We start from the raw sequence: 12,952 nt of genomic DNA on the forward strand, positions 1-12,952 counted from the left end.
ATATTATTGGTTAGTCAGCTTTAGATGATTCATGCTAATTGCATCCTATTCATGCGTGACTACATTCACCAACTAAGAAGCTGAACTGCATGCTAAGACATGACACAAGCAGTGCCAGGGTGTTCAAGGTTTTAATTTTTTTCAATTTTCTATTAGCTTAGATTCCACATGATTGTTTACAGCGGTTACAACCCAGTTTCTCTGTAGAAAGGGGATTAACATTAATGAACCAGATGGAGAACCACAGATAGTATTTAATAAGTAAAGCTTTAGTTTACTGGACAACCACTGGACACAAATTTTGAGGAACAAAGACTCAAAGTTACCTGTCTCACGTTTGAAAGGTCTCAGTTCTTGGAAGTAAAACAACAGTAGACCTCTAACAGGTTCCGTAATTTTTTTCTGTGAAATGCAGGGTGTGGGCACCGATTGGAAGTAAGGGTTTGTCTACCCTAATTAATGCAGAAAGTAGTTTTTAGTCATTTCAGAGGGAAAAGTGACACTGTTATGCAACCAGCCTCATGCTGAACATTGTGGCTATCACCATCTTAGCTTTTGAAACCAGGTTTAATGAGCAACATGCAAATTGCATATCACTAAAACTCTAAAGCATACCAGATTTTACACTTTTTAGTTCATGGATCAATGTATTTCCTGAAACAGGAGTCTTAACTTTACTTTGTTTGTTTACTTTGTCTTTGTCTGTCTAGCTTCAACTTTAATGAATTGTCATACTTTTACTGCTGTCATATTGGGTTTGTCTGCTCAGCACCAGTAACTGGTGAACACTGTGGAGAATTTAGCGGCTAAGGAGCCTGATATTGCCCTCAAGAGTTGGTAACACTAAGAAAGATGTGAAATATATGGTTCACGATAACATGTGCCATCTGCTTCATCTGTAGGGGGCTATAATGTTTTTGTGACCTGAAACAAAGGTTTTTTGTAAATTTAAAGTTACCTCGAACTGAAAGGTATCTTTAAACTAACCAATGTAAATGTAGTTTAAATGTAACTAGATGTTGATTTAATATTGTAAAAAATAATATATGTAATAGTCACATAAATTTAAGTACAAATTTATGACAATTATTTTTGTCCAGATTGTACAGTATGTCTAAAGTCAAATTAGTCTTTTTTCATAGTGCAAAAACCAAATAGGAAATAAAATTGTGTAAAATCAAGTCTGCATGTCCACATGTGTTTTGTGGACTTGGAGAAGGGATTTGACCATGTCTGTCAGGGTGTTCTATGGGAGATGGATGGGGCTTGAAAGGGCTTGGTCTGCATAGCTGGCAATAAGTTGGACTCATTCCAGGTGGGACTGGATTCCTTCAAGGCTGCCCTTTGTCACTGATTCTGTTTGTCCACTTGGGTGGTCTCACCTCTGCTTTTGGTGGATGATGTGGTTCTGTAGGCATCATCAGGTGGTGGGTTCCAGCTCGCACTGGAGGGGTTTGCGGCCGAGTGTAAAGCGGTGAGAATCAGAATCAGCACCAGTACCTTCAAGTCTGAGGCCATTGTCCTCAGCCAGAAAAGGGCTGAGTGCCCACTGCCAGTCAGGGACGAGTTACTGACCCAAGTGACGGAGTTTAAGAATCTTGGGGTCTTGTTCATGAGTGAGAGGAGCAGGAGAACCATAGATGGATTGGTGATGCACTGGTCCGTTGTGGTCAAGAGAGAGCTGAGTGTAAATGCAAAGCTCTTGATTTACTGGTTGATCTACGACTCCAACCTAAACTATGATTATAAGCTTTGACCGAAAGAACGTGATTGCGGACACAAGTGCCGGAAATGAGGTTTCTCCGAAGGGTGGCTGGCCTCTCCCTTGGAGATAGGGGGAGTTCAGCTATCTGGGAGGGACTCAGAGAGGAGACGCTACTCCTCTACATTGAAAAGAGCCAGTTGAGGTGGGTCAGGCATCTGACGAGGATGTTTCCTGGGCGCCTCCTGCATGAGGTGTTCTGGGCATGTCCCACCAGGAGTTGGCTCCGTGGCAGACAAAGGACACGCTATCCATCTATTTTTTGAGTAATCCTGCTAACAAAGAAAAAACCAAACCCACTGCATGACTTCACTACAAGAGGTGTGATTATTAGACCTGACTGTAACTTGTGGATTACAGTTTGTGATTACTCATGTGATTTAAAATGAGGAAATGCCTGGAAGCATCACACAGTGGGCACAAACACTTGATTAGATGTTTATGCAGTATCTAGACTCTTGTTGATTAAAGTACAATATGCATTAGTTTAAAACAATTACTCATTGATAATTCACAGGTATATTAGTATAATACATTGCACTAATGTGGCCCAATATACAGTCCCCACCATAGTTTTTTATGATGGGGACTGTGATCCCCCCCCTTCTGAAGGAAGGGGATCACAGTGCATGCTTGCATTCATGGTTCCCTCAATTAACTGTAGCTCCCCAGTGCCAGCAGCAGTCATGCAGCCCCAAACAATGACAACCCACCACCATGCTTGACTGTAGGCAAGACACACTTGTCTTTGTACTCCTCACCTAGTTGCCGCCACACACCCCTGACACCATCTGAACCAAAAAAGTTTATCTTGGTCTCATCAAACCACAGGACGTGGTTCGAGTAATCCATGCCCTTAGTCTGCTTGTCTTCAGCAAACTGTTTGCGGGCCTTCTTGTGCATTATCTTTAGAAGAGGCTTTCTTCATGGACGACAGCCATCAGGCTGATCCTCCACGCCTGGCAGCACTCATACATCTATTTTCAAAAGACAACCTCTGGATATGACACTAACCAGTTTTGGTTAGAGCTACATGATGATCATTTTTGTGCAGTTACAAAATTCACAAATGCAGCTGAGGATTGGCAGACTTCTTTATGCAGTTCTCCAGAGAGCTTACATCACACACGAGCATTGTGTTTATTTGTTACCCTGCCCTTTTGAGGCACAAAACTAAAGTTTGTATAATTTTTATTTTTATTTTAAGTCTCAGTTTTTAAAGGAGTGAATCTCAACTGTGAGACCAACAACACTGAACATCACACCAAAAAAATCTCAAAGGATGAGCTGATTGTGAGGCGAGGCCAGCCGTTCACCGTCAAAGTTGAACTGACAGAACCTTTCAAGCCTGACTTTTACCCACTCACCATCACTGCAGTGACAGGTTTGTATGTTATTAAATAGTCCATTTTTATTAGACTTTTTCAAAAGCGTATAACCATGCTGAGAAAGGAAATTTTCTTTTTATCATTGAACACATGCCTAAGACTAACACCCTGTCATTCTGAATAACTGACAGAAACCATGGATGTTTAATTTATAATGTTGAATTAACAATTGATTTATTAGAATGAATTGTTAATTCAAAGTGTCTTTGACTCGTCTTCCTCCCCTAATAAAGATAGCTGCCCCTTCCTGAGCCTGGTTCTGCTGGAGGTTTCTTCCTGTTAAAAGGGAGTTTTTCCTTCCCACTGTTACAAAAGTGCTTGCTCACAGGCTGCGTGTAGTATAGTATACTTTAAAAAGAGGATTCAAATACACAAAACCAGAATCAGGTATTCCAAGCAGAAAGTGGGTTTTATTAATGAGATGATCGAATTAAAAAAGAGAAAAATAAATAAAGATCAAGAATAATAAAAACAGGTGAAACCAATAAGGGTGGGGCAGACTATAAGGGTGAGGAAAATCCCAGATGTGACAGGTAAGGGAAAGGCTCTTTTATAAGTAATCTAAGCTTTACTTAAAGGCGTTTGCCAACTAGCACAGTTGGATATGACAGTTGATTTTCTTTTTTTGGGTACACACCTTTCAGTCTTTTGCTGGCATCAGGTTTCAGCTCCATTCCTCAATGAAGCCTGAACTCTCTACGGCAAGCTTTCATTAAATTTCTGTAAATAGTCTTCAATATTAGTTTTCCAGGTTTTCTGAAGAGCATTCAAACCTCTTCTTTGGGTTTTGGCTGCCTTTTGTTCTGTTCTCTCTCAAGATGATCCCAGGCTGCTTGTTGGACCCGGCCGGTGTGACATCTTTGACCAGTTTATGGACCACTGTTTTAAAGCCCTGATTTGTCTAACATGTCAAGGGAACTGACTGAGGAACCATACTTTTCTAATAGGGACTTGTCAATCACAGAGCAGATCCACCCTCAAACATATCTAGCTTATCATTGTTTTTGACGATAATGAAGAAAAAACGTATAACAGGAACATTTTGTTGGATTCAGTAAAACTTGAACATAGGAACTGAGAGTATAAACTCATTAGAAAAGTGTTTACTTATTGCTGTTTTCTTATACTGTTCTTTGCAACTCCACTTTTTTTTAAGCAGTTGCCCCCTGCTGGCCATTAGAAATAATGCAGATATAACTCAGTTTTTCTTCTTTACATCTTTCATGTAGACTCTTTGGTTAAAATTAGTAGCTTGAAGGTATTGTATTGTTATGTTATTGATCTCTGTGAATCCTCTCTACAGGAGAAAATCCATCTGAGGACCTCGGGACAAAGTCATGCTTTGGTATCCCTGACAAAATCCAGCGTTCACCGTCAGCAGAGGCAGTGTGGAAGGTGGAGCTGGAGAAGAGATCCTATCCACTAACAGGCTCCTTAAATTTGACCATTACCCCTCCAGCTGACGCTCCAATCGGAGAGTACAACTTAACTACCAGATATAGGGACGAGGAAACACTGTTGGCAAATCTGGTAGTGCTCTTCAATCCCTGGTGTCCTGGTAGGTTTGTTATCTTTTTGTCTGCCCACCTGTTTGACTAACTGTCCATCAACACTGTTCATCTGTTGATGGGTTTTCATTAAAAAAACCCAAAAAAAAACAACAACTACCAATCACTGATCTGCCTGTCTCATGTTTTTACCCAGATCCCTGTCTCTCTTTAGATGATTCAGTGTCTATCTGTGATGAGGCACAGACACAGGAGTATGTGATGAATGAACATGGCATAATCTACAAAGGAAGTGGAGACTACCTCATATCTATTCACTGGGACTTTGGGCAGGTATAAATATTTTTTTTAAAATCATGATAATAATCTTCTATGTAATAACCTACAACCCTGCAGTTTAAGATAAGCTGCTCTCTTCCTGTCCAGTTTGAAGAGGACATGGCAAAGATTTGTCTGAAGATCTTAGATGTCAACCCAAAGCACCTGGAAAACCCAGCTAAGGATGCTTCTGCTCACTGTAACCCCATCTATCTCAGCCGTGTGGTCAGCGCCATGGTAGGATATATGCTCCGTGTGTCATTTGCCTAGAACATTTCTGCAAGAAGGTGATTTGAAGTGTTTAACATAAAATATAAGGCATTAGGGTAAAATACGAACGCAATATAAAATGAAGGAATAATTAAAAAGTATAGAAAGAAGGAAGGAAATGAAAAATGAAAAAGGGAGTTAGAAGTAGAGTAAATTAAAGGAAGGAAGAAAATAAGTAAGATGTGAAGATAGAAGGGATAAATAAGAAGGAAGGAAGATGTATGTATTTTTCCCTAATTTATATATTTTGACATAATTTATAACAAGTTGTTGGAAGTACATTTTAATTTTTTCATTCATTAGTTTATTTTACGGTGAGCAGCTTGGCAAACCAGAAGAACAGCTCTTCCAGTATTATTTATACGACAAATTGAGAGCTGGCCAAAGAAGCCAACAAACATAAATGGTCCTGTTTTCATTATATAGGAAATATAGCTTGCTGTTAACTAATGGTTCACAGTCATTTTGAGAGGGGACAATGCTCACATGTATAAATCACATTATGAGAGAGAACTTTGCATTCCTTTTTTCTTCCAGATCAACAGTGGAGATGAATATGGCTTCCTGGGGGGACGGTGGGCAGGTCCATTTTGGGGTGGGGATGAACCCTCTCACTGGTCTGGCAGCTATCACATCCTGAAGCGCTGGCACAACATCGGCTGCCACCCAGTCAAATATGGACAGTGCTGGGTATTTGCTGGCGTGATGTGTTCAGGTATATATACATGCTCAGTAACACAAACTCCATTATGGCCGGACAGGGTTCTAGTTCTACATGCACTAAACGGTTACTTTGCTGGGTACATCTGATAGACTGTTCGTTAATGCAGATATCTAAGCAGCCAATCACATGGCAGCAACTAAATTGATTTAGGCATGTAGACATAGAAAAGCAGACATGGTAGTTCAAAATGAATCATCAGAATGAGGAAGGAAAGATGATGACTTGAAGTGAGATGGTTGATGATGCCAGAATCGCTGGTTTGAGTATCCCACAAACTGCTGATCTATTGGGATTTTCACACACAAACATCTCTGTTTTATAGAAAATGGTCGGCAAAACAGATAATATCCAGTGCGCACCAGTTTCTGGGAGAAAATGCCCTGTTTTAAGAGGTCAGAAGAGAATGGCCGCAGTGCTTAGTGCAAATTGGAGTACAAAAACAACTAAAATAACCACATGTGGTTATATGTGGTTCTGTCATCTGTCTTTTCCTGACACTTTCCATCACTGGGGGAGTGCAACCCCAGCTAGTGGCTTAACAATAAGAACAACAACATTTAAAAATAAAATGAAAAACTAATGTGCAATTTGAGAAATTTCTCATTGACTTTTTTTTCTTTGTGTTTGTGGTTCCAGTAATGCGTCTGTTGGGCATCCCATGCCGTGTGGTCACCAACTATCAGTCAGCTCATGACAGCAACAAGAATCTGATCATTGATGTGTACCATGCTGACTATGGGGTCAGAGAGAAAGAGACCAAGGACAGTGTCTGGTAAGATGACACAAGCTCATATGGCTTACACACACACACACACACACACACACACACACACACACACACACACACACACACACACACACACACACACACACACACACACACACACATTTCAGAGTTCCTGTTGTATCACTTCATTAGTATTTTAATATTTACTTTTCTCTCAAAGTGTGAATTTTATGTCTAACTGTTAGACATAGACCTTTTTTACTTTATTTTGAATAAGTTAACCAAATCAGTTAACGAATAAAAGCTCATCCAATCCACCATGTCAGTTTGAAATGTTCTCCCTCATATATGTAGTTTGAGAATCATACAGTCATGTTTGACTCTTAGGAAATAAAATCATCAATCGCTTTTTATACTTTAAAGTAGAGCTTTTCATGTCTGAGTAATGTAAACACACACACTGTATGAAACAATAAAAGTAAACTGGATATGAGCTGTACTGCAGCTGAAGATGACATCAAACCTTGCTAACAGCTGTGATGGTAAAACTGTATTTTGTAATTTTTTCTTGTGCATACAAAAGGCATGAAACACACTGATCACAGTCTGATTATGAACCCCAGACCATTAATAGCCAAAGGCTATAAACTAGCTGTGTTTCATGCTCTTTATATTAAATGCAGTTTGAATAAACAAAAACACACACACACACACACACACACACACACACACACACACACACACACACACACACACACACACACACACACACACACACACACACAACTTAGTCGGACTTTAATTTTTGGAAAAAAAACAAACAATGGACATTACCTACAAAAAATCTAAAAAATCTGAAGCTAAACATGATGCATATTACACCTGGTACACAAGAACTCATACCTTATTACACTATTTGTGGTGCTGCAGGTATCCAAGCCAAAGGACGGTCAGGACGTGAGTCTGAAGCTGGTGCTGAACAGTGAGAGCAGCACTGCCAGGCCTGTGTCCATCAAAATCAGCGTCCAGGCCATGAGATACAATGGCTCACCGGTTGAAAACATCCAGAGTGAGGTGAAGGAAGGGACACTGCTGCCTGGGAAAGGTGGGTCTCTGGACACAAGTACTTTGTTTAATTCTTAGACTAGACATAGCTCAATACCAGATTGACAGTGAAACGTGAAAATGAATCCATCTGTAGGTCATATGAGACACAGCAACAATTATGAACCTCTCTCTCTATCTGCCCCAGATCTGTCCATCCCTTTTTTATTCCCCTTCTTGGTGTACCATGAGCACATGGTGGACTGTGAGAGCATGAAGATTTCAGCTATGGTCACAGATAAGCTGGAGCCGAAAAATGTGTACCTAGCAGTGAATGATGTCATTCTGTTGGATCCTCCAATCTCCATCACATAGCTGTCACATAAGCTCATTGCTGCTGGTATCTCCTGTTTTACTTGGTTTAATGCTAAATATAAAGATAAATATATAATATAATATACAGAAATATAAAGTAAAAGTCTACAGTTATGCCAGCAGCTGCTTGAGGCTGTTCTTGGGTTTAGCAGTACTTTAAGCAAATAATACATAAATAACTATATTTGGTATGTTAATTTTTCCCAATGAGAATGTATTGATGAGAAGCAGAATTTACTCTGACGCGATCATCATCTTCTCATGTGTTAGAAGGATAAAGGCTTATAAACAAAAACAAAAAAAATGTGTCACTCCTGATGGACGTGCATTTGAATGTAATTGGGTATTTAGTGTTTTAATGTCCACCAGTGTCCATGTTTATCCATTAAGGATGGGACATTTCAATTTCAATGAGTAAATCCGTAAAAAGTAACTCTAAAAATACTTTAGTAGCTTTAAAAAGCAATGTGATAAGAGATTAATAAGAGATGTTTTTTTCTTTACTTTCATTTAGTGATTTTCCAGAAGAAACTTTTTTGAGACTGGCTCCAAAAGGGAGTCTATCCAAACAGACTACTGTGTTAAATTGTCTGTATCATTGTGGGGTCTTTACCTTATAATGTAAAGTGCCTTTAGACAGCTGTTGTTGTGTTTCATGTGTAAAAAGCACTAATTATACTATTACTGGTTTATTATAATCACTGTTTTTGTTTGTTTTGTTTAATTGCATTAATGGTTAAAGCACTGTTGGATGCAGATCTGTTCAGGTGTGACCTCGCACCACAGGCTTGTGCTTCTGGACAGAAAGTGCATCATTGCTGTTTCACAAAAATGTCTAATTTATTTGTATTATATGTCATCATTGGCACCATGTACACTGTTATAAAAGCTCACACTACTGTTTTAAGCTGTTACTTACAGCAATGCTAATGTCAAAACTAAAGTTTGCATAACATAAAGAATGTGGCTAAACCTGATATACAGACAGCAAACTGAAAAACAGACAGACAGACAGACACACACACACACACACACACACACACACACACACACACACACACACACACACACACACACTGCAACAATACAACAGTAATATTTGCTGTCAGACAGGCTTGTCATCTCCCAAAGGAACTGGAGCTCTTAAGTGTTTATTAGGTGCCTCCCTGTGGCTGAGAAGTAAACTGAAGAACTACACCAGTCTGTTCTATTTGCACTGCGTAGATCCCCCCCCCCCCCCCCCCCCTCCCCGAATATATAAATAAAATGAGTATTAGTTGTCATTTCTCTCTTAAAATGTGGACACTAAATTGAAATCTCTTTTTCAAGAGAGACCTGACCAAGATGGAAGCACACCTAGAACAGCAATAAATAAATAAATAAATTCTTTATTTTGTGTAGTATTTTATTCTCCTAAATAACTTTCTGTATATTGTTTATGTGATCAAAATACACTGAAACAATCTTTACAAGTAAACATAACATTTTGATCATTAAGAAAAAAAACTAACTAATTAATTTAATTTAAGTGAAGATTTAAGAGCAATCACATGGGCCAAAAGTACTTTTTTATGAATTGATAATTCATAATATCCAGGTCTGATAATTTCAAGTTCTGGTACAACAAATTTTGATTGGATTTTATTTTGAAGCCATTAAAATGAGTAAATGATATTACAATTGTTCAAACACAGAATTACAACTATTTAAAATTTCCTTTTATTAGTTGTAAAATATGGAGATGTCATGAAAGGTTCAATAAGTCAGACAGGTTCAAGTATATATAAAGCTTCTTCAGTATGATTGATAAATTGACTAAAGGAAGAGGAAAAAATTCAATCTACATATAAAATTAGACCATTTAGACCATATAATTAGACATGTAGACGGTTGGTGTGACAGAGGAGGATGCTGGCGATAGGGTTAGATGGAGGCAGATGATCCGCTGTAATAACACATAAAGGGAACAGCTAAGAAGTCTGTACTGCAGTAAAGTCATTTCTAATTTTATACTAAACTTATACTATACAAATGCAGTGAATAATATTCTTGAATGTATTTATTTGTCCAATTATATTGCAAAAAATTAAGAAAGCTATGTTTATGCCTAAACTGATGTTGCCTTACATAAATAGATTGATTTCCAGTTTTTACCTCACATTCAAGTACAGCTTTATTATTTAACACTGGTATCAGTAGATATCTGAATCCAAGCCCATTATCTATTCATGATTTGAATCCTGGGTTGTGCGAAATCCTAGAAATACACCTTGGGCTACACGGGTATTTTTGAAAACGGAGATTTTCCATTTTCGTTTAAAAGAAATAATCCTGTCCACACGTAAACGCAGAAATGAAGGAAAACGCTGCTAGGAACATGCCAAAGCAACAGGTGGCGATATATTCCTAACCGTGCAGAAATGTTGGCCAATCAGAAGTCTAGAAGCCTCGGTGGGAAATAGTAAACAAGGATGGGACATAGAAGCAGAACCGAGTCGTATGTGTGGAGGGACAGTAACTGTGTGTATATGTAAGCATTTAAACACTGCAGAGAGTAGAATTAACAGTAACAGTATTGTAGAAATTCATTTCACCGAAACAATAACGTGGCGCACAGTGTGACGTCAAAAAAGGCTCACACCTTTGACGCTCGCCCAGGGCGCCAAACAGGCTGGGACCGCCACTGCTCTGGAGTGACAAATCCTGTTTCTCCATTTTGCAATCCAATGGACAAGTCTGGGTTTGGCAGTTGTCGGAGAAGGGTACTCGTCTGACTGCTTTGTGCCAAGTGTAAAGTGTGGTAGAGCAGGGAGTTAGGATCGCCCTCTTAGTTCCGGTCAAAATGAACTTATAATTCTTCAGCATACCAAGACATTTTGGACGATATCGTGCAACAATTTCATTTCATATCAAATTCCTTGTGGTTATGAAATGGCCTGCCACAGTTTGGATGGTCCCTTCCTTTTCCAGCACGGCTGGACACCAGTGCACACAGTAAGGTCCTTAAAGACATGGATGAGCAAGTTTGGCTTGTATTAGTCCTGACATCAACCCAATACTACAGTTTTGGATTAGAGTAGAACTTGTGAGGCAGGCATTCTGGTCCAACATCAGTGTCTGACCTCACAAATGTGCTTCTGGAAGAATGGTCAAAAATTCCCAGCACAACACAAAGTTGCCATATTTTATCAAAGTTATATTATTTACATTCCAGGTCTCCAAAAACCCAGTTTCAAAACACATGAAAAGCTGAAAGGTATGTTTTGTTGAGTTAATTAATTATTGTTAAAAGTAACATTCATCAGTGATATAGTGGTGATTAAAATGTGTTCAGAATTCGCAAATTCATCTCATAAGTCGTTGCACACTAATCACAATTAGCTGCCTGAATAACTCTCGTGTGGCTCTCCTGTTTGGCTTCTCTTGTCCTTGTCTAGTCTTGTCTAACTCTCAGAAACTCTCTCCGTCTTGTTCTCTAAATCACGAAATTATGGATTTGATCAATTGGTCTCTTAACGCAATTGACATTTGTTGCTGGATACACGATGGACAACTGGGAGAAGTAGCAGGTTATGTGTCTGGCAACACTCTCAATGGAGGACGTTGAAGACATCTAGCTATTGGGAACCATGATTATCATGATGTTGATTGGAGCTGGCACGGCCCTGGCTTAACTGAGGTGTGATTATGGACATGACTGCAATTTGTGGATTACAGTTTGTGATTTTTAAAACCTGTGTGCTTACTTAAAAATGTACAGACTACTTGTAACATCATTTAAACAGAGTAAACGCCTGCAAACATCACACAGTGAGCATGAAGTTGGATTAGCAACACTGCCTCATCAATCCATGAGGCAGCGATGATTTTGAACCAGTGTTACCAGATCTTTGAAGCTGATTCAATTCCAAGACATAGTTAGGTTACATATCAACTTGTACTTCCTTGTTCTGAACTGAGAAGAACTGGCCTTTCCTTCCCCTCATCAAGAATTCATTTGCTAAGAAAAAGTCTCTCAGTCTTTCAACATATTCAGTCCAGTTGATGTCTCCCTCAGCGAAATATGTGAGCGAGTTCGATCGTATCCACAGTGCTAACTAACTGTAAACTGCTACTTCAAGCCCAAGCTCACAACAAACTGCTTTTTTTCTTTTGTTTTTTATTCTCGTCGTCAAAAAGGTGTTATCTCAGGATAATGATAAATGGAAAGTTATGCACCTTTGTAGAACTTTTAATGATTTTTTTTCTTGTTGCTTCTACAGGAAGCCACATCACTTACAGCTGCGTGCTCTGCCAAGCCCAAAGGTTCCAGGATGCAGCACCCACAAACACAGTCACTCTCTTTATATTGGTAAATAGTCTTCCCAAAGCTTCCTGGTTCCTACTCTGGTGAAGTCAATCACTTTTAAACTTGATCAAACTCCACCTTTTGCAAAGATTGTCATCTAAATCCATCTATTGTTTTGAGTAATCCTGCTAACAAAAAAACCAAACCCATTGTATGAACTCACTACCAAAAGTATAATTATGGACCAGACTGCATTTTATGGATTACAGTTTGTGATTTTTAAAACCTGTGTGCTTACATACTGATTGTAACGTCGAAAAACGCCTGGATCTCCTCCGTGTCTGCTTCATACTCTGGGGGGCAGGGCTACGGCTCCCCACTCCCTCCAGCCGATCGTTACATAGAGAAACCTTCTGAATACAAGCGCGCTCACACACATTGTGTGCTGTCGGTCTTACGTGCTGCACAATAAAATTCAATATTTAGTATTTACTGTTACTTACACTTATCTAGGTTATTGCTGTGGTGTTGTGTATATTGTGCTACTT

The 12,952-nt window shown here is 39.1% G+C and overlaps 1 protein-coding gene across 1 annotated transcript; it reads left to right on the forward strand.

The window, feature by feature from the left end:
• Nucleotides 1–1,195: 1,195 nt before the first annotated feature.
• LOC308402764 (protein-glutamine gamma-glutamyltransferase 2-like) lies at nt 1,196–8,375 on the forward strand (the record flags this gene model as incomplete). The annotated part of the gene is made up of 10 exons (XM_080891860.1): nt 1,196–1,231; nt 1,415–1,616; nt 2,970–3,146; nt 4,454–4,708; nt 4,855–4,991; nt 5,085–5,213; nt 5,784–5,961; nt 6,607–6,737; nt 7,628–7,802; nt 7,950–8,375. 10 exons carry the CDS (start codon nt 1,196–1,198, stop codon nt 8,114–8,116), a joined length of 1,587 nt encoding a protein of 528 aa, XP_080747986.1. The 3' UTR covers nt 8,117–8,375.
• Nucleotides 8,376–12,952: the final 4,577 nt, after the last annotated feature.

The sequence above is a fragment of the Rhamphochromis sp. 'chilingali' genome (genome assembly GCF_963969265.1).
Source record: "Rhamphochromis sp. 'chilingali' genome assembly, chromosome: 9".
NCBI lineage: Eukaryota > Metazoa > Chordata > Actinopteri > Cichliformes > Cichlidae > Rhamphochromis > Rhamphochromis sp. 'chilingali'.